General features: G+C 40.2%; 1 protein-coding gene across 1 annotated transcript; it reads right to left on the minus strand.

The window, feature by feature from the left end:
• Positions 1-999: 999 nt before the first annotated feature.
• On the minus strand, positions 1000-23059 carry snx33 (sorting nexin 33). The gene is made up of 2 exons (XM_044356865.1): positions 20658-23059; positions 1000-3790 (listed from the first exon to the last, which is right to left on the minus strand). The coding sequence occupies exons 1-2, from the start codon at positions 22087-22089 to the stop codon at positions 3537-3539; spliced, it is 1686 nt and encodes a 561-aa protein (XP_044212800.1). The 5' UTR covers positions 22090-23059; the 3' UTR covers positions 1000-3536.
• Between the last annotated feature and the right edge of the window lie 33 nt (positions 23060-23092).

Here is a 23092-nt window from a genome sequence, read left to right on the forward strand (position 1 = left end):
AAAATCATCTTTATTATGGTAATAACACTTCTGGGAATTCAACATTTCTAATACCTTAAAAAGATAAGTCCATTCTAGTTGGTCGAAGGCTTTCTCTGCATCCACCAAAATCAGTGTCAAGTCTAATTTTTTGCTTATTGGCATACTGAAAAGAGAACAAATATTTTAAGAGTAGAGTTTTACAGCCATGCTACTGGCGCTGTGAGGCTATACTTACGCACAGTGGTGCTTTGAGCTAAATGCTAACTTTAGCATGCTAACATGATTGCAATAACAAATTTAGCATGCTTAAGTTTAGCAGGTGTAATGTTTACTATGGTTTCCATCTTAGTTTAGCCTGTTAGCATGCTAACATTCGGTATTTAGCACTAAACACAAAGTAAAGAGGAGGATGATGGCAATATCATTAAATTTGCAGGTTTTTGGTATTTTTGACCTGATGATGGTGTTAGATAAGAAGTTAAGGGTACACAGAATGATTACTTTGTCCTTGAATATCTGAAGCAAATTTCATGGAAAAACAATTCAAATTGAAAATGGCTGTGCTGGAGGAAATATGTAAGTATGATTCATCTTGTGAGTGTCTGAAGAAAACTGCTGTCTTTATTCAGGCTTCCGATCAGATGTGCACGTATTTCTTTGTGATTAATTTATTTTGTTGGTGTCACCGAGTCAATGTGTTTACATGCACACAGGAATTTGTTAAACAGCTCCCAACTATCCTCGTATTGGATATATTCAACACAAACTGTTTGTATGTGTCATCACATCCTGTTCACAAATATCCTGACGTGATGAATAAATGTTCATTCGGTGTCCCGGATTTACGTGAGTGTTTGTGTTTTCCGAAATCTGAGATGTGGGTTATTGTAAATAAAATAACACATGTTCCAACTATGAAACAGAATACCTAAATAGTCCAGATATTATGTGTGTGTGAAAACTTGATTGCTGGTTGATATTTCAGACACATGAATCCACAAAGATGACAAAGTCAGACAGCGATCACCATCATTTTTATTCAATTTTTTATGTCCCCTTCCCTTAAATCAAGTGACAAATTACTCACTGACAATCACCATCTGTTATTTCAGAGACTGAAACTAAATTATAAAGTCCCTGCAACTCTTCAGGTCACACATCCATGTTAAAAACAGTCACCTGTGTGAAATGCCTTACATTTAACTCATCATGCAGCTTTGGAACATGAGAGTAAAGTGTCATTACGAAACCTGTTTGGAGCAGCAAGCACTTTGAATGGATTTTTACTCTTCCTTTTGCACTTTTCATTTTGCCCAGAATCTGCCTTTGCCTTTGGTGTCCTTTATAGTTTCTTTGTGGAATGTTTTTTTTTTAAGTCTTTCCAAATGCTGTCTGCACATTTTCCTCAGAGTAGAACAGATTCAATTACAAAACCAGAGAGCAAATTTAATTCACTACAACCGAACCGAGTAAAAAAAAAAAAAAAAAAATAGGAAGCCCAGTAGAAAATGTCTGACTTCTTTGGTCTTGGAGAAACTGCAAGTGCAAATGCTGACAGAAAAAAAAAAAAAGCTTACGTATGAAAAGCAAAGGTTTGTTCAAAAGTAAACAAACAAAAAACACCACCACATATAGACAGCAAAGAGTTAAAAGGCTGCAGATGTGGAATGAACAGTACCAGTAACTGAGACAACACTCATCTGAGTCACACACACACAGACCATTTGTTTACTGAGAAACGTGGACTCTGAATCAGCACTCCTTTGTTATGAGAGAACCATAATAAGGCTCTGACTTAAAACAGACTGAAATTCACAGGAACCAGGCAGAGATTTCACAAAAACTAATTTTCATTTCAATTTTCATCCACACCCAGATACACCACTGAGAGATCAAACCCTCTTCCATCCCAGTGAAGAATCAGTGTCTCGCACCTAGGAATGGCTTGAAGAAAAAAAAAAAAAGCGTGTCGAACTCACAAAAAAACATTCCCTACACTTCTTGAGGTAATGCTTATAAACGCAGCGCAGGCTCCACATAAATCTCTAAGGTCGACACGACGCTAAAGATAGTCTCGTCAAACCGCTGCCATGAAATTGTTCTCTTGTTAAACAGGATGAGTAATGTTACTGGAACAACTCATTTGGTAATAAACACTGACAAGAGTGATTTGAATCCTCAATTCAATCTCATTCAGTGTGGAGAAATGAGTACACAAAGAAAGGAGTATGGATTACGGATTATGAAGTTATTACAGCTACAGAGTAGAAACAATCTGATTGATATAAAGTAGTTTTCTTTGTGCATGACTATGTGGTTTAAAAATACTTGATAATTAACATCAAAACATTCTGTTCTTTTTGACCCAGACTACATGAAAACAAAAACTCTGGTATTAGGAAGTCAAATAAGTGATGTAATATAAACAACGAAATGCCAAGTCGATGTTCTGCCTCACACAAACCCTATTTTTCATAATAGATGAATCTGCTGCTACATATAAAGATGCAAATTTTTTTGTTTTTCCACCATAGGAAAGGGAATTGATCAGCACAGTAGTTGACTCATTTCACTCGCTCACCCACACATCAACACATCAACCACATACACTCTATGACCCACTAGTATATAAAAACGTGTGCAAACTTGTCTCTTAAACACAACTCATTCCAACAATTCGCTCGGTAAAAACAAGCCACGCTACAGACAAACGGTCCATTTCAATCTTCAGAATGCCTCGGATCCTTTAAGGCACTTACTTCATGACAAAAAGTAAGGAAATGAAACTGAATGACATTCAGTATCAGTGAGTCCTCCACATGGTGCAAAGTTAAGTCAGTGTTTCACCTGAGCAGATCGAGCCCTCGACATGAACCAGAAGAGGCGATGGTGACGGTTCTCTTTACTATGCTGTATACGCTGCACTTTTTTTTTGGACACAACCTTTTCACGTTTCACAAGAAAAATCAGTGACTTTAATTAAAAAAAAAAATCTTTTAAAAAAGTTATGGAATGTTTCTTTGACGTTGTTAAATAAACCAGAATATTCTGATTTGTTTTTACATTTTGGAAGTAAGTTGAATCAGTCCCTGGAGGAGCCAAAGTGCATGATGTTGGAGAGAAGGGGACAATTTCAAAACAGAACCCGTTTCATGGCTTTAATGTGTTACACTATAGAACAATCAACTATAGAAACCGCTATGAATTTGAAACCTATACTCTTATTTTAACATTACAAACGCCTTAAATTATGTAAAATAAACAATATGCTGTGACACTGCCTATGACGTGATGTGTATTTTAGAAATAAAAAGGTACAGTAGGTCTTTAAAATAACAAGAAACGTGTCTTTGAATCCATCAAAGTGAAAGAATGACTGGCTTTGAATGTCTTTCCAGTAACTACTGCTTCATTTCTATGCAAGTCTTTTCAAACTGAACCCAACAGGACCAATACAAAAGGCCTTGATAAAAAGAGTCAAGCCGTTGACCTTCCTTCCTTTGTCTTGTGTGTGTGTTTTTTGGCATCTTGCACCAGGTAGCGGTTTGATGTCTTTACAGACAGTCGTACATGCGCAGGGTGCGCTCCAGTTGCTGGACAACACGCTGGTAAAAGGCTATCTGCTCCCTGAGGTAGGCCTGCATCATGTCTCTGAAGTCCACCTCTCGCTGCTGATGGAAGTGGCTCATCTCTGCCTGGAGGGCAAAACCGACCGTCCTGCAGCGTTTCCTAATGCCGTCGGCCTCGTCCTGGTCCATCTTCCCTTCGTCAGTCATCCGCTGGCTCTCCTTCACCTTGGCAAAGGCACCTGGGTTCAGAAAAAAAAAGTGTAATTACTCTAAAAACAAAGTGATATTCTAAACACAAAATGCCACTCTTTTGGTAAATTGTGTCAGTGCACAATTTATTGCAACAGTAATCAGGTTGGAAGCTACACTGACAGTTTAGAGGTCAGTTCACTCAAATGACCTAAAACATTTACCTCTGTGGTGCAGTATGTGGTCTAGAGCCCGACCGATATATCGTCAGTCAGCCGATATTAAAGGCTGATCTTGGCCTATCACAGATATATCAGTATCAACGTATATGTTGTCTGACATGCGCCAATGTTTTTTTTTATATAATAATAATTATAATATTTATAATATGTATAATAAATATCATAATAATATTTTATCCTTTTTCTTGATTCAAGTTTAATATATACAAACGTATGTCACATATATACAAACATATGTCACATATTGTCACAAGTGTTTGATAACCAAATTTGAGGAATCATTGCAAAAAATGTGTGTTTATGTATATATTCTGTATATATATATATAAGATTGGCCAATATATCAATATTGGAATATTTATTTACTCGCTAATATCAGCATTGGCACCAAAAATCCAGTATTGGTCGGGCTCTAATGTGGTTTCTGCCTCCACCCAAATACAACAAAAACAGTATTTTATGTACGTATGGCCCCGGCCTTAGTTATATTGTTTCTGTGTATTGTGTAACCCTGAGTATTGAGTAATATTGTTTTTAAGAGAGTAAGAGCTCTCTTTTCTTCTGAGGATCTGTGTGCTTATTGACAGGTGCCGGTTCCAGCACGGATTGGCTGAACTCCAGTGCCACAACCGCTGCGGATTGGCTGGTTCAAGATGCTGGTCTATTTAACGTCCGGGTTTGAGGTGACGCCAGGGGTTGGAGCCCCGTCCCTCCTTGTTCATCTTTTTGTATAGTTTAGGGCGTTAGGTTTAGTAAATGTCGTTTGTTTATTCCCTTTTATTTGTTTAGGGATTAGTCAGACCTTGCTTTGGTAAGATAGTTTGGTTTTGTTAAATGTTTTGGCCTCTGGTTTACCCTGAAATCCAGCGTCATTGACCAAGGGTTAAATGAGTTACTGAGAAATCACGGTCTTTCCCACTGAATGTAAATACTACTCACTGTATGTAGCAATAAATTGCTCACTTTTTGCATCTTGCTCTCTGCTTCTTGTCCTTAAGTTGCACCCTCACTCCCCTAGAGCAGGGCGTAACACGTACCACTTGGAATGTAGCCTTGCCAGGGTTTTACCTGTCTATCTCACTCAAAGGTGAGCTGCCTTTGTATGACTGGCCACCGCCTTTGTGGAAAATTCCGGCATGCAAGTAAGTAAGTAAGTAAGCAAACTTTATTTATAAAGCACCTTTCAAAACCAGTTACAAGGTGCTGTACAATGCAAACAAAACGTGGTGTTGACGGAACGAAAAAGGCGGAACTGAACTGCGAGGGCAGCGCAGCACCCGGACAGTATACAGCGCGCACATGCAAGAGTTATCTTGTAGTTCATGCTCAAAAAATGCAGCAATTGTGAGCACGCTTTGATTTAATGACTGAATAATAACCTTTGCGAGACGAACTTTCTACGCCGTCACTCAGAGACTATTGTTAGCAGAGCAGAGTAGCAAACTCCAGCAGTAACAGATGAGACCAACACACGCTGCAGCATTAAACAAACCAACTCTGAGGTGAAGAAAGCATGTTGGACTGTGATGGCTTTCCCCGGAGCTAACAGTGCAGCAGAGAGGCTGATCTCCACTGCTGGAGACATGACGTTAATAAGAACACAGCGGAGCACTCCGCCTCTCCCTCATTTTGTTATTGTCATACAGGCAGGAGACTGTAAAATGCTTTCAAACAAATTAACTGTTTTAAAATAAAGAGGCTGCGCACCATTTATCTTATCTGTCAGCTCTGTTTCATATTGTATTTCAGTGAACTAAGGACACCAGTGAATGGTTTGGCACACAGTATACTGGAGCAAGAGACTGAAAATAGTGCTCCCTTTTCTATTTATTCAATCGAGAATTAATTCTGAATGGAATCGGCACCAAAGAATCGCGATAGTATCGAACTGGGAGATAAGCATATTGCCCCAGGCCTATATTATCAACACCATCACAATCACCATCACCGTCAACCTTTATTTTTCATCTTTTTGTTCCATCCTGGTATAAAATTTAAATCCCTATGGACACTTTTATCTGTCAAATCATGATTTGACACTCCAAAGGTGCACACACAGACCGTATACACTGCACTAGCACGTTCTCCAACCTTTGCCACCTTTGTCTCAAAACAATCCAGAGTGCATAGTTTCGGTTTTATTTCATTGTCCGTATCTCCCGGTAGATAAAACAGGAGGGAATTTTTATTTGTGGTCAATACACTGAAAAATTACATTAAAAAAATTGAACAGCAACATGTCTTCCCTAAAACAGAGTCTGCAGAACTCACCATTAATCGCTTCCATTGGAACTACTCTCTACCAAAAAACAGTCCCTATAAAAAACATTGAGAGTGTGTTCTGGGGATTATCATGAGTAATGGGGACACTCATACTGGATATTGAATATTTTAAGCATCAAAACTATCTAGAGATAAGTGAGAAAATGAGTTTTATTTTGGAATTTGGGTGAACTAACCCTTTAATTTTACTACATCAGCCCAACATATACTATTCTAAACCAATGTAAAAACTTGCAAAGTACCTCCCAATTTGATGTTAATGACAACAAGCTGATGTATAGAGTAATTGGAAAGCTGTAATATGTGCTTGTGATAAAAAAAGTTCATAATAAAACCCCAAAACTTAAGGTAATTGTAGTCAGATACATCTTTATAGCTCTTTGTGTGGGTCTATATTACTGTATGTTGTGCTATATGAAAAAACAGTTAAGCAGTAAAGGCCAACATCGTAATTTTCCTCCCAGGAGTTAACTACTGTAAAGCTGTACGCCTTAGCAGGGAACACACCACACAATTACTTTTTGTTTCATTGCATACCAAACGTCTAGTTTCAGTGTGATGAGGACAAGTTGTAACCACATTTACCCAGACTGCCATGACGTCACTTTCCAATCGGCAGAACATACTGTAGCAGCCCAATGGCATGTCGCCACACTGCATTTCCCATCAGATTAGTAAGTCTGTCTCAATCACATAAAACCTGAAACCAGTCTGCAGACAGATTTTAGTCGGACATTGTGTAGATAATCTATCTCACCAGACTAGTTCGGACAAGCTAGTTGCCCTGCCTTTTAATGTTGCTGCTGCAGTGTACAGGTCTTATCCGTTAAATGTATCTGTGAGTTCATGCCGTCCTGGATTTCGTATGGAATTCCTGGCAGAAGTCTGGGAAAGCATGAACAGCACTTCCAGTCTGTTCCAGTGAAGAGGCGTGTAGACCAAAGTCTGTGGCTCTGACCTACATTCATGTATTCTGTTTTCCACATGAGAGGAGAATGTGCATCACCAGATAGCATGTCTGTAGGACATAAAGGAAAGAGGGTTGTGGTTGTGTGTGTGTGTGTGTGTGTGTGTGTGTGTGTGTGTACTTTGAGAGGGGGAAGAATGGGGGCGGATTCCACATTTTTTTGGATGAACCGACACAAAATCTCATCATAAAGAAAGCATGATGTCCTCTTCCTTGCAGTGAAATCTGCTATCTGACTTGATGCAAAACTACACTATTAAAGCTGCAAAATACAAGTTACACAAAGTAAAAATGTGACAGAATAAAAAACCAAAGCTGCTTAGGTTTCCTTCTATTCTAAAATCCAACTCCTCTCTCAACATTTTTCAATCAGCAGAAAGGTTGATGTGCTCTTTCTTGCAGCGACATCTCCCCTCTAACTTGACACAAAACTGTACCATTAAAGCTGCAAAATACAAGCAACAAAAAGAATAGTTGTGACAGAATAAAAAGCAAAGATGTGTAGTTTAACCATTATTCAACAAACCACCTCCCTCCTTCTCACTATAGGCTTTCTGCCTCTTTTTCCCTGGTTAACAAATGCTCTATGATACATAGCCAGTGGTCTGGAAAGTTACCAGATTTGTTTATCTTACCCAACCAGACTGGCTACCGCATGTTTCATGGCTGGGGCCAAAGAAAGAATTTAACTATTTCACATGTGACAGCTTCATGGGTCTGTGCTGGGTGGATATTAGTACTCCGTGGGGGATTAAGAAGGCGTGGGCGGTGATAGTGGGAGGAGAGGAGAGGAAAGGAAAGGGGAAAAAAAAGGACAACAGTGTGCAGGAGAGCTAACAACAAAGAGAAAGTGAAGGCTTTACAGTCCAGTATGTGTGAGTATGAGACAGACGGTAAAAGAATGAGGACGGTCGAGATTAACTATGACCACAATCCTCTGGGCGACTGAACTCAGGCATCTGCTAAATTCCCTATTCCCACAGCCCCCCCCCCCCCCGGGTAGGGGGGTCCTGAGGTCACTGCAGGACTAAATCAGGAAGTGTTGGAATTCTTCTCTATATCTGCTGGCCATCTGAAGCAAACATTACATTTGAAGTGCCTCTTTCAGATAGTAGGATGTGTTTACAGTATGGGTTGCTTGGGTGCTTATGTATGTCATAATGTTATATTTATGTAATAGAGTTAATGGCATTTCTCTATTCCTTATGGCTTGTAATGACCATGCAAGATCCACACATACATACATTAGCACACAGCATTTTTGAGGACAAATTTGTCGAATTTTAATTCAGTCTCATCGGGGACCATGGTTCCAGTGGCAGCTCTTTAAATTTATCTTCCCGTTTAATGATGCTTCACCTTCTCTTTAAGTGTAAGTGTCGTTAAAGTGGAGTGGAGCCTCTTCTGTCGAGGCCAATTTATGTAAATCTGCTGACCACTACAATCTGTGTACAGTCTATCAAAATAACGTAACATGGGTTGACACTCAACAGTTTGGCATGCACTGTAAGGAATGTCTATAGGAAGACATATGTAGAATCACTCAATTCATCAGGACAACTAATAAGCTGAAAAAACAGTCAAAATGTCTTTTATTATGACAAATCACACCGTTTTACAGTTCATTTTTCTTACAAAAAAATAAGCCCTTTCAACTGGTATTTGCTATCATATTTATATTTCCAAAACACAGACATGAAGAAACTATTAGGGATGGACTGAGATGACCAGCACAAAATCAAGATATGCTTTCTTCAAAAAGTTATACTTTTCGCTTCCTCTTTTGAGGTTAAATTGAATGAAATCTCCAATTAAGAAAGAAAATCGTTTATTGCTTCACAATCCTGTCAATGAGTGCATGTGTGTGGGAGTGAAACAGTACAGGGCTAATATGTGAAAGCAGAGCCACTAGTATGTAATGACTTCACTGCTTCAGTGCAAACCACAAAACACACAACACCACCCATTTTTCCTTTAAGACTTGGCAAAATTTCTCTCTTTCATAAGTAAAAAGGAAAATATTTGGCAGATGATGGCATTACAAGTTCAAATCCAAGATAATGTGCCGTGGTTTGGTAAACTAACTGACAAAAACAGCCATTACTCATGTATAGAAGAAGAAGAAGATGTTAAGATACTGTAAGTCTAAAAAAACTGTTTTCATGTCAAAAAACAGATTAGAAAAGGTGTGTGTTCAATTCTCTTAATTTGCTTCAAAGACTTAGAATGCACAAAGAACTAACGTGACGGATTAGTAGATCCTACATTAGATCTGCAGACGAGTAAACAGTAACATTTTTCAACTGAGGACAAATGAGGATTGTCACCACAAAACAGTGGCCATTAGTAGAAGGCTCTGATGTGTGTGTTTGTGTGTGAGTGTGCTTGCAGAGGGGCTGACGTCTGTATCAAGCACCACAGTGAACTGAAGAGATATTTGTTCTCTGGTGATCTGTAAAAAAAAATGTGATTTTAAATAGCAAAGGAAAAGGCTCATTAGAAGATGTGTACTCTCTTAGGCGAGTCCCTGTCATGCCAGAAAGTGTAACAGCAAAATAAATATGTGCATGCCTAGAAGTGTGGGAACACAGGGAATATTAAGACGGCTGGATACAACTACCACAGCTTGAAGCCAATGCGGAAGTACCTTGAAGTGAAATGCTACCGACGGCTGCTAGATGCTGGCTCCATTTGACTCCCATTCAAAAAGGCTCAACTACTCTCTAGAAGTACTAAGTCTTTTTTTTTTTTAGATGCCCACTTCTGCCGTTAGTTGATCATGATACCTGCATCTGTTAGCACAATTGAGCTAAAGTAGCTAACATTAGCTCAAGTGTGCACCCCAGTGAGCTATCATTCGCTTTGGTCTGAGGTAGTATGGCACTGACTATAAGCAGCAACTCTGGGCTTCAAACCGGCTCCAGTGCAAACAATGGGTGATGTCACACTTCACTATGCCCATCTTTATATACAGTCTATGGGCACCATTCAGCCTTGTTGCCTATTTATCCCAGGAGCTATATATATATATATTTATGCCTAGGATAGTGGTTTTGAATTGTGTGATGACATCCCTATGTAAAGTCAATGGGACCAGCAGGAGAAACACTATTATACGCGTGTGCAGTGAGCCGCACAACATGAAGCAAACCCAAAAGCTAGAAAAGTTTTTTGGCTTATGCACTGAGCGAGCAATATTCATTCAAGTGAATAAGCAGAGTCCAGTATCCATCTCCTATAATACATCCATGGGAACTACCTGCTGGGTTAGTTGAACCACTGTAGCTAGTGAGCTAACAGCTACCACACAAACAAGCCAGGAACATGCTAGCGCTAGTCAGTCACAGTAGCTCTCCAAGCTTCTTTCTATTTTCACTCTACTGTGCTATTTACTCCCCGCTGGCAGCGACTGTACAATCATTCATCCTCTCTGAGCTAGCTGGCTTGCTAACTGAATATCATCACTAGTTAGCTCGGTCTCTATAATAAGCTCACACATTTTATTAAAAAGATGTACTTGTACCATTGACTCATGTCTAATTACTCTGCAAACCATTCCTCGTGTATGAAGCAGTTTATACTCTGACAAGGAAGGGGTTAAATAAAAGTGGATGGAGCAACACAGCTAATTAGCTTCGATAACATCCTTGCTTTCGGACTCTCTGGTTCTCCGTTCTCTCAAAGGCGAGCTCATGTATCAAAATGAATCAGCTGACGGCTGCGATTTCTTTGAAAGTGATTCATTTTACAAAATTTCCCCTTTTTAAATGTTGGTTTGACCAGTCAAGCTTGATGGAGTGGAGGAAAGGAAAAGAAAAGGAAGGGAAAGACATAAACAACAGTGTGCAAAAGAGCTGACAGTAGAAGAAAGGAAAGCTAGAGGAGAGGAGAGGACAGGAGAGAAGAGAAGAGAAGAGAAGAGAAGAGAAGAGAAGAGAAGAGAAGAGAAGAGAAGAGAAGAGAAGAGGAACTGAGACATGGCTTCAAGAATGCATGACAGGGTCAAGAGGACTCTGCCAGTGTTTAAAGTGGGTCTAAAAGCCTTGAGGATACACAAACATGAAAAAACCCCACTGCTGAGTAAGCTAACAGTAATAGTGTTTACAGCAGCCAATCAGATATACAGATAAAAAGAGAACTGTCCTGAGCTGGAATGTGCTCACAACCAACTTTAGACATCTCAAATATCCTTTGTCCATTTATTTTCTGGCAATATTTTTACTCCGAAGATTGATTATTATAAACTAAACCAAATATTTCCATTTTTTTTGTTTTTTCATTACTTAAGAAATGAAGAATATTCAAAACAGAACCACCATCTCTAGCATGCACGGAGAACTAGTTACCAAAAATACTTAACCTGTGACCCGACAACTTCCTCTGCACTTTCTATCCTACTTTGCACACATCCACTACTTTGCCATGACTTTAATCAACTATTATGCACAGAAATAAGACATGAAGCTTACAATAACTGCCTGCTCCAAAGCTCACATCGAAGCTCTTAACTGAAGCTATGCGAAGAGATGTTGGACAGATGTTCTTTATTTTACGTGTAGGGAGAATCTGATCTAAAACTGTTTTATATTTCACGTTTCCGCAGATGGTGTTATAAATCAACGCTTGTGTCAGACATGCTGCTATCACGACATGTCTGTTTTTTTGTAGGATATGCTGAGCACTGAACTTGAAGGGAAGTGTAATTCATTACCACTGATAACAGCCTCATGTTTATCTCACAATATTCATCTGCAGAAGGATTTACATCATCCACTTTTCCGCTCAGGTTTCCTACATTTGAATGAAAACAAAGGTTTTTTTGTCAGTTTGAAATCATGAGCTGAACTCCCCATTGAGAAAAAATATTTGGGATTTTCAGCTGCCATTTGGAACAAAATGACTGGCTTTATTACAAGTTTTAACATAGGCTTTTCAAAGTCAGCCAACGACCTCACAAAGTTCAAACGTTGAAAAAAAAAAATAATAATAATCAGTTGTCATCAAAAATCACATAAAACAAATGACCTGTGTCAACATTCACTGTGACATCATAATTCCTTTGTGTAGTCAAATTTAATTTCTCTTAATTTCTTTTATAAGCTGGGATGTCCTGAAATCTGACTCTGGTTGTGAGTGTGATGGTAAATCATTTTGCAACATCAGACTTTTTTTGGGGGGGGTTATGCAACAGATGTTCCTTTGAGAAAAAAAAAAAGAGGTTTGGATGATCAGAATTTTACTTAGGATTTTCCATTGTCTCAACCTTAAAGATTGCTTGGCAATGCACACACAACAACATCATGACACAATAAAAAGACCAGAGAGGGATGATGTCTCCATGCCAACCCCAAGCATCATGTTAGCGTTACCAGGACTTGCAGCTACAGTTGGCAGTCACCCAGAGTCTTTCTAACAGTTAAAGCTTAATTCTTGTTGTGGGAGTGAAAAGATTAAGAAACTAATGAGACATTTACAATCTTTCATCTTACTAGCAAGACAGAGACAGAATAAGTATGGGCTAGCTTAGCTTTATTTTAGCTGCACTGGAGGTAAAAATCTCATTTTCCCAATAGAAAGAGCCAAGAAAACAAATTTATCTGTGAGCTAACTGGTGAACCCGATGCCAAAGAATGAATAGAACCAAACATAAACAAATGCAGATGGCAATAACTTCTATTTTCCATGCCAGCACTTGGAGCATCAACAGGCTAACTTACTAGCAATCCATCTACCCATTTTCTAAAAAAGCTTATCCTTTTCAGGGTTGTGATACTCAGCTTGAGTGAGAGGTATGTAAATACTGGACAGGTTGCCAGTGTATCACAGGGTTATAGTAACAAATATACAGACAAATGCATTACACTTTCCAAGTTTTCCAATTAATGGGGCACTCCAGCCATTTAGCATTGCACTTCCACGAAGTTGGGAACATTGCAAGAGGCATATTTTTAGAAAATGGTAAACACTGTGACAGCAGAAGCGAAGATATTCTTAGAAAGAAAAAATGCTGGATCCTACAAGCAGACATTCATTTTTAGTATAAAACATTAATTAGAGTAGCTTTTAAAAAAAAATGCAAAGGGCTGCAATAGTGTTGCTATCTGTGAGACAATCCAGGAAATCCAGCTTGAGTAAAGAAGTTGAAGGCTTATCAGATGTGAAAACACTTCATGTCACCTTCAAATTATCAAATTAGGAGATAGAATTTTACAAGTCTCATGTTCTCCTAGTGACGATTGTTTTATCTCCTGTCTCAACGATTGCGAGGCAAACAGTAAAATCAAACAGTCAATCAAAAGTTTGATTGGCTAACACAGTGCGTGCATGATGATAACCCCTCTCTTTTTGGCCAGAGCCGGTGCCAATGAAGTGTTTTCATTGATATAGGTGAGGAGGCTGAATTATGACTAGTTTAAACATAGGAGGTCTGCTAGGCTAGGTAGCTATCCATGATATACTGACTTACAGAACCCTTGTAAAGCATTATGTCCAGTTACTGTTGATACATTGGCAGAGAGACGTTATGGATATGGCTATATTGTCAACAAATCTCATGTGCAGAGCCTGATATATCTTATTCCTCTGTGCCATAGACCTCCGTTGTTGTCCAAAAACAATTAAAAACATGTCAATGAGCTACACTGTTGCACTGGGTGACAAGTTCCTTCACGACAAAGACGGTAGTTTTTTTTTTAGAAATGGCTACAAAGACTAATAACAATAATTATAATAATCATAATTGTCGGTTTGCTCTGCACATGAGATTCTTTGACAAGAAAAATACAGAAAATCACCCGCCATAACCAAACTCTACTTTAAATGAGGTCACACTCGATGGTGGTGTTGTGGCAGACTGCACTGAAAGGTGCCTCTAACCCAGATAGCATACGGAAGTGGGCTGCACCAGGCAATGATGTGGCACTGCTGGCCTTCTTCTGTCCCAGACAAAATGGATGTGAGCCTGAAAAATAGCAAATATGGCCAAAATAACCCAAATAGAATGTGGGCCTTTTTTGGCAAAGATACTGTGCTCTTGGCTATGTGTATTCTGGATGTGGACCAGTTTTGGTCTATCTGGTTTTTCTTGGTTGACATACAGCATTGCTATGGCTTGCTTGTGGCTCAGATCTGGGAAACAGGAGCGGACCGCCCAAGTGCCATCATTCCACGCGGTATGTGGGCCGGACGAAGGTGCCAAAAGTGTCGGGTGTGGGCCATAGCAATTTTGCTATCTGGGAATGTTCACTTTAAGTAAGTTACGTGAACGGAACAGAATATAAAAATGACATAGGATAGTCATGGTGCTAGTCTTTGTGATATCAGCTGCCTCCTCTCTTACCACCTTTTTTCTAATGCCACAAAATCTGTGGTTCTTTGAGAGGAGGAGGAGGGAGGCGGTGGCAGTGAGTTCTTGGAGACATCTGTAATCTCCTTTAGTGTGAAACAGCAGTGCACTGGGCCAACATAGACAGGAATGCAGAAGCATGTGGATAGACAGTGAAGACGAGGGCCTAGCCTTTGTCGAGATTTATGAGTACGCAAACAGGAGAGAGAGAAAACATTTGCTCTCCATAGTCACCACAGTCAGCTAAGGGGACTGTAGCCAACAAAATAACATACAATCAACATTCAAAAGGTGCCTTAACTGGGCCACTGCACGCCTCTGAAACCGAAGCCTGGTTCCACGGATTGAGGTTTTGTCTACCTGCTGACAATGTGGTATTTTCTTGTGTGTTACAACCAGCGTATGGAATGTTAATCCGTAACATGTTTGTGAGACCATATAAACACGCCATATGCTCCTGGTCAGCACTTTGAAAAACGAAACAATACGGAGAACTAAATAGACAAAACATAAATAGACATTCATGTGTGCATGCAGGCAAAATCCCAAAACTTTAAGTTGCAATGCAAGATCAAGGGGGGCATTTGGCACACACATTTCTTCAGAACTGGCAACAGAATATCTTTTCCTTAAAACTGATAGAATCTGCAAGTGGTTTTGTAATGTGTTGCCATATGGCGGAAAACTCACTTCTTGTCCAGATTAGAAGTCTGACTGGCACGCTGGAGGCGTCCCAGGGGGAGCTAAGTCATTCTTAAACTGAATAATGCTCTGCTCTGGTGTGATTCACAGTAGGTTTTATCCCACTATCAGCAACAGCGGAGGGAAGAAAAGACAAACAACACCTTTTCTTATGGGGCTTTTTTTCCCCCCATATCTTTACTCAAGAGCGTGGGCTTTCGATTTGAGAGCATAATTTACTGATTTCACTTTCAGATTTTGTCATTCTTCCCCCTCAAAACCCACTCAAATAGTCCCCGCTTACGCTTAGATTTGCTCTGCTTCTGCTCAATCTGTACGCTTGTACTCAGACACATTGTTACTTGATTTCCTGCGCTCCAGCTTCAGCCCTTCTCCTCGCACCTCCTCAGGCTGCTTCTGTGTGCTCGTGAAATGTCTGCTCACAGATTTCTGCTCTGCTCTTGGATTTTTTTTGTGCAACAACCCTGTCAAAATGCCCCGACCAATAAAATGCCAGGTGTAGAGTTGACCAATGAAACGATCCCCTCCTCCTTGCGGGCATATACGCCGCTTTACTTCTTAAGAGCATCCTGTGCAGTTTGAGGGAAAGAATTACAAAATCTGAACGTGAAATCAAAAAAACCATGCTCTCAAATTGAAAGACCACACTCTTGAATAAAGATAGGGAAAAAAGCCCCATACTTTCAATGCTTTATAGCAGTATAATTTAAAAATAAAAAAAGATTAAAAGGAAACAGCTGTTGTCTTTTGCTTTGGTTTTATATTTATAACCTTCTGCTTCGGGATTCTTCACTATAATGACTCCAGTGTGGCCTTTTCTAACAATCCCACAATATAAATTCATATTTTTTGGTTTGTCCAAAATAATTGAAGTCACTATTGCCTTACTTTCCTCAACATGTCATTCTGTGGACACAGGTGAAGCAGATCCTCCAACGCCTCAGATTTCCTCTTAGGCAACATGTGATCAGATCAGATCAGGTCGGTCTCATACCTACAAAAGGGTTGGGTTGGTTTCACTCTATTGTGCTCTCTTTTGTGTTGGATCAAAGCTTTAGCTCAGATTAGTGCGTCAGTTGTTGCCAGGTACAAAATCTACAGAACATGATACCTGCTTTACTCACGCAAATACCTGTAACAGTTGCTATCGATGGACCCTAACTTCTAGACAACACATTTATTTTGTGAGACTAGATTGATACCAAACCAACATATGCTCAGGTTATGATTATGTAAAATTACTCAAAATAAATACTAATCATTCAAGAGGAGACAGCACCATAAATTTCAGACACCAGGACAACCAACAAACAAGTAATTGTAACAGGCAGCGCGGTTGCAGCGGGTAATGTTCACATGTACCCTCACACAAAAGCATCAGAGGCCCTTTATTCTGTAACAATGCAATTAGCCCTTCAGATCAAGATTTTCAATTGTATTCAAATGAGATCAAAGTCTAACTATGGGGGGAGTTTTGGCAGAGGTTCAAAGCAGTGCACTCTCAGGAATACAAGCCCATGGACCAGACTAGATTTTCTCTGCTCTTATTGAAACCAGGGCAGCTGCACAGACAGACTTTGACAGTTCTGATATGGGTGTCTTGAGGGGGAAACAGCGGGGTAAAAGATGAAAAGAAGCAGACAGACGTGACGGGGATAATGAAACAGAGGTAGAGCATTTGTGATAGACTGACTTGCAGATTGAGTAACAGCAGAGTCCAAAAGGAAAGAGACTCAAACATCAGTTGAGGAAAAGCCTAAACTGGACAGAGAAAAGAGGAGATAGAGATGTAAGCTGCACACACTCTGACATTTTTTTTGACATTAGCCAAAACCTTCTCCTCTCTTGATCCCTTTTATCGAGGCCACATGCAGTTGTTGCCTAACACCACATCTCAAACATGGTTAACATTCCTGCAGTTCACAGGCTCACCAGGATCACACTTAAAAGCCAGCTCCTATAGACCTCAGCGAAGGGGAAAGTCAGGCAGGAAAGAAGCAATGAGGAGATGAGGAGGAGGAGGAGGAGGAGGAGAAGAGCACCGGAAAAGGTTGACCTCAGTTCTGTGTGTTCTACGTGTTGCCACAGCTGTATCTGGTTCAGCAGAACACAAGTCACATCAAGGAAAGTTGTCTGGACCGACAGGGAAGACTCAGCAGAGGGAAAAGGTCTTTGCCTGCACAAAAACACCGCTGCTCAACCTCCTCCTATACAGTATTTGTGGTCTCTTCGCTAGTTTCTGTACAGGTTCATGAATTACACTGTTTTTAATACCTTGCTTTCGAAGAATAAAAGCATTTTATAAAGTAACAAACTTCTTAGATGTTATCTCAAGAACTTAACCAACCTAAAATAGCCCGAACTTGGCAAAAATAATTGTTTAAATCAAGAATTATTTGATTAAATAGTAAGTTAACAAGACATTCAACAGCAACTTTCAATGCTAAAGTTTTCAATACTCAGTGGTACAGACATTATATATAGTTGTATAGTTATAGTTGGTACTAAAAAGGACCAAATTAATGAATGAATACCAACTTTCAGGCAAGTGTCGAGGTTCAATACATAACCCATCTTGGAAAATAAATAAAAAGGTAAGAATAGAGTATAGATAACCTGCAAAAAGCAAAACTACATGGAGCAATGTATGACCTGCAAGAGTATGTTGACATCATCTTCCGCAAAATAGGTTATTACGGTTATTACATGTAAGGTCAGCTGTCCATTCTCCTAAAGATCTTCAGAAATATTAGATGTTCCAAACAGTCACTCTATAATCTGTACTTTTAGCATAATTTTAATTTAAAAGTAAAAGTTTGGCCTTTTACACAGGACATACCTGATCAATTTCTATTTGGCATCAATTCTACTGAATAAATGACTCCAAAAAAAGTAATATTGTATTACTTCTTTTATTCACAAGTAGATAAGCTTTATGCGCCCAGGTTTTCAAGATATCAACCTCTCTTAACCCAATGTAATGGGGGTGGAAAGGATTTTCCTCTGTGGTGCTCTGTGCTTTGAAAAATCACATCTGAACTGAACCTGTGTGCATGTCCTATCACCACTAGGGTTGAGTAATAAAATATGCTGCATTTTTTTGTACTAGAGTGGTCTGACCCTTTAATATCTTTCAGATGGGTCTGTTTTTCTCATTTATTCCAGGGTGGAGTGACTAAATGTGACTGAATTTTATCACAAATGACCTCTGTGATAATGAATGCCAGCTGTTTGAAGGAGATAATAACATTTACTTGCAGCAATATTTCTTCACTGGTAGCTGCCTTTTCCTTCCTCCTGAACAAACCCCAATCAACACATATGGTTGTTTGTTTGGGGGCTGATACAGAATGCCGATATGCCAGTGCTCTGACTGTCTTGGGCAAAAACTTTACGAAGTTAACAGATGATGACGTCTGAGATGCAGACCTCACCAGGACTAATATCTTACCATGTGGTTTATGAAAATAAGCTGTCAAACACACAACCGTGACATCACATTCAAATCAGGAATGTTACAGTTACAGGACAAAGGCATGCTTTATGATTTAAGGTTGACAAAGTTACTAATCTAACATCATCATGCTAACACGTTAGAGTAAAATATGTCACTGATTCCAGTAGTGGTACTAGTACAACAATGTCCAGTAAATGCTCAGAGCATTGCCTGCCACTGTTGGTATTTACAGCTGTGAATAATAAGTGGTGGTGATTGTTGAGCCCACATAGGGATGCAGATTTCCTTAATCAATAGACAACCACCTTAACAATCAATGGTTGATTAATCGTGTGTGAAATGTAAGAAACACAGTGGATGTTTTTCCATAAGACATTTTTTTATCCACTGATGTTCCACACAAAATCAGAGTACATTAAGACTTTAAAGAAAGCAAACACCAAGTTATTTGAATTATGAATTAAATGACACAAAATAATGATTTCATTTTAAACTCCTGTCTATCACTATTCAACAATTTTTCAATATCATTTTGCTGTTGTACATTTTTGCCAAACAAAATGTACAACAGTGGCAATGTTGCACAGCTTCAAGGCTTCATTGGAGGACAATCACATCAGACTAGGTGTGTTGGACATACCTAACAATTAAAACAAACATGACCAGGAAGTCATTTACATTTCTGGCAGCATCAACAAAACTACATCTGATGTAAATAATAGATGAATTGGGTAGTGGCGTCAGTATCGATATGTACTGTATATTGATCAGACAACCACAGAAATGAATGTTTCCTACAGAAACCTTACCCATGACTAACTGTGAAGAAAAAGACTGAGACATCATCTCTGCAAGTTGGAAAGTTAACTGCTGACGAAAATAAATCTGAAGGATTACTTCTTTGTCTGTTCCTGAGAAACTGCAATCTGCTCTTGTTCACTCAAATATGAGCTGTAATTTTACCATTGATTCATGGGTTCAACTGGTTATTGGTTTTATAACAGATAAATACAAAAACTTAATAAAGATGAGAAAGATTATGAACGCAACCTGATAACCTGGCGCTTATTCTGGCTGCTCAGTCCATACGCCACTCCCTGCCAATGTTACTCAAGTTTCCTTGTCACATCATGGTTGTTGGTTGTAATATTATACTGGAGGAGAGCTCTAGATCCCATTTGTCTCATTAAAGTTTTGAATAAAGCCCAGAGGAATTTACGATCAACAACAAAAAACACACCCACAATATGTGTTTTTTTGTGCGTGTTTGGGTGGATGGGGGTCAAGGAGGTGGAGCAAATGACCTGAGATGCTGCAGGCAAAAATGCTGACCTAATATTCATCCAAGACTGACACATTAAACAGGCCAACACCATGTTTCATTATGGATTTCAAAAGGTGTGTGTCTGTAGAGAGGGGAGGGGAGGAACTGAGATGCTGGAAGCAAAGCTTGACCTAATCAGTCATCCATAACAAAATAATGAGCACAGATTGACATGTTCACAGTTCCTATTGGCAGACATGTTCTCTATTTTTCTAAACTAGGACTGACTGACTGAAGCTTTTGCTACACTTTCCCATATGGTTGTTCTTGTCTCAACTGTAGGGATGCTACAGCACCATACTCAACATCTTGATACAGAATTTCAGACATTTGTGGCTGTTTCAGTATTTAGTATTCTTCTTTCAACGTAACATCTTCTAATAAAAACCTAAATTCTGATCAACCTAATGATTTGGTCTGAAGGTTGGAGATGGAGAACCAACGGTGGAAGCAGAAGACTGCATCTGAACATCCATGTTGACAATGGATGTCATCATTTTTTTACTATTTTATATGTGTTATTCCACTTCACTGGAGTTTGCATGAATAAAGACAGCAGAGAAATCTCTCACACACTTAAACTGCTGAGTTCATTACCTTTTTGTAGATGAATAATATCTGGGAAGTTGGCGAGCAGGCCTTGGTAGAGAGACAGCTTGTCCAGCATATGGAAGAGGTCATACTTAGGTTGCTCTGCAAACATCTCTCCAATGTTCTCATAGGTGCGGCCTGTATGGGAGATGGCGTTGTTGAGGGTATCTGAGCTATGGGGAGGGTCCAGCATGAATGCCTGGCTAATTGACTGGAAAGCATTCCCCAGCCGCTGGAACTCCTTCCTGAATCCACCCAGGTGCTTACGCACCAGCTCCGAGGCAACATGTGTGAGCTGCATGACGCTGTCGTCCATTTTCTTAGCAAAGGCCTTGAAGGTGTCGACTCTCTCCTCTACATCCTGAAGGTCCTGGTGCTCGTTAGGGATCTGGAGGGTCAGCATGAAATGGGCGCCCACCATCTCGTCCTTTTCAGCTCGTCTTTTGCCCAGCTTCCACTGCTTGTCGTCAGCACACATCAGAAAGTGCTCAAAGCCTTCATACTGGGAGAGGACAGGGTGACTGGTCATGTGGTTCATCCACAGTATCAGTCGTCTCTTCCGCTTCTCGATAAAGTCTTCCTCAAATCGCCCCGTGGCCTGCTTCTCAGGCAGGTGAGGCACGGAGATCACAGTGAACTTGTGCAGTAGGCGGTTGTACAGCCAGTCAAAGTGTTTGTAGCGCCTGTAGACAGGACGCCCTGTGTGGCTTGGCGTGACCCGGTACGAAATGTACGTCTTGATGCCTTTGAACTTTGTCTGTTTTGTGGGGTCTTCTACGGAGCAGGAGAAAGGCTGTGGGCTCTCCTTCCACTGGGGCCCCAGGGCACCCATCTCGATGGTGTATGATTCAGCTATCTTTGCCATCATGGGTACATCACCCAACACAAAGGCTTCTACCCCTGAGCGGACAAAGCTGGAAAATCGGTTCAAGTTCCTGCCCACCATGCTGCCTTTCCTTGAGCTGGAGATGCTGTCTTGTCTCTCCATATGCGGTTTAGCCCGGTAGTATACATTGGGGTTGTTGGACAGTGGGCTCTGATGGGGATGTCCATTGGCACCAGGGCTCCTACTGTGGTCGGTATCATCCACAACGGTGGACCTGTCGTCCCAGTCGTCCCAGTCATCATCGTCGTCGTCATAGTAACTCTGCTGCATGTGAAGAGTGGTGTTTGGAGTTGAGGGGAAATAGGAGGAGTCATTTCCTAAAGAGCCTGCCGGGCTGATGGAGCAGTCAGTCACGTTAGAATTTGAACGAGTGCGAATAATTTCCACATAAGATGCTGGGAAGAGACCCCTCTCCCCTCGGCTGTTCTCCCCCTGAAACCAGCCGTCCACTGAGTTCTCATCAAAGATAACCAGTTCCTCATTCTCCTGAATGCTGATCTCCTCTTTGTTTTCACTTTGAAACGTATAGATGGCTTTGGCTTTCACTGACATCTTGATACTCCAGTGGGTCCTAAAGCAGAAACTTCTACATGCACATAGTGCCTAGATTGTACTGATGCTACTGTCTTGATGCATGCTGTTTTGGAAACATCTGACACTAGCTCACTGTAATATTTAAACTTTTCTCAAATTACATGGCAGCTGTTGGATCAGGTGTGCAACAGCACAAGATAGCCTATTAAAATTTTATGACCCGATACTCAGTGAACAAAGGAGAAGTCAACAGTTACATAAGAAAATTACTGACATCCGCCAAAACAATCTAAATGTCCTAAAATACCACAGGCATCCTCAGCCCCTTGAGGGCATCGCTCTATTGTCTTAATAACTATTTCAATTTGAAGTTTGAACATTAACTTTAGCATATAAATGCTCTATAAGACATGAACTCCCTCCTAACTGAATAAGAATGTACCTCCTTTCGCATCACAAACAGGTTCAAAAACAAAGCTGGTTTCACCAAAAAAGCTCCTGCAAAATCACCGACGGTGGTTTTAATCCCCAGAAACTGGACTGCAAACCTCGCGTTGCTCACTTAAACGGACACTTGTTTCTCAGCCTAGAAATGATCCTGGGTGAAAATATTTCCTTGAAAAAGTGGCCTGACGTGAAGAAAAGCAGAGGGATGAGTAATGGTATCCCTGTGCATTTTGAGCCTGCTCCGCATTCCCTCAGACACAAACTTGCTGCGTTTTCCTTGTAAACAGGTCCCTGCGCATCTTCAGTCGACCCTCCAAGTAAAACAAAAAGCAGAATCAGCAACCAAACAATCTCAGTCTACAGAGTATCAACACGCATCACGGGCCGGTGTTATTTCTTTGGGTTTATTCCTGTGCCCGCTGCAACAAAGTAACACTTTCCATGACGTTAGGCTTGGACAATTGAAGGCAAGTTCGCCTTTTTTTTCATCAGCTCCTTTATAGTCTTTCAAAGAGGAGAAACTGGCTCAACACCGCCCCCAACAGAAGAAACAGAGTATAACCTACAACACAGG

This window comes from Thunnus albacares, chromosome 7 (genome assembly GCF_914725855.1).
Source record: "Thunnus albacares chromosome 7, fThuAlb1.1, whole genome shotgun sequence".
NCBI classification, from domain to species: domain Eukaryota; kingdom Metazoa; phylum Chordata; class Actinopteri; order Scombriformes; family Scombridae; genus Thunnus; species Thunnus albacares.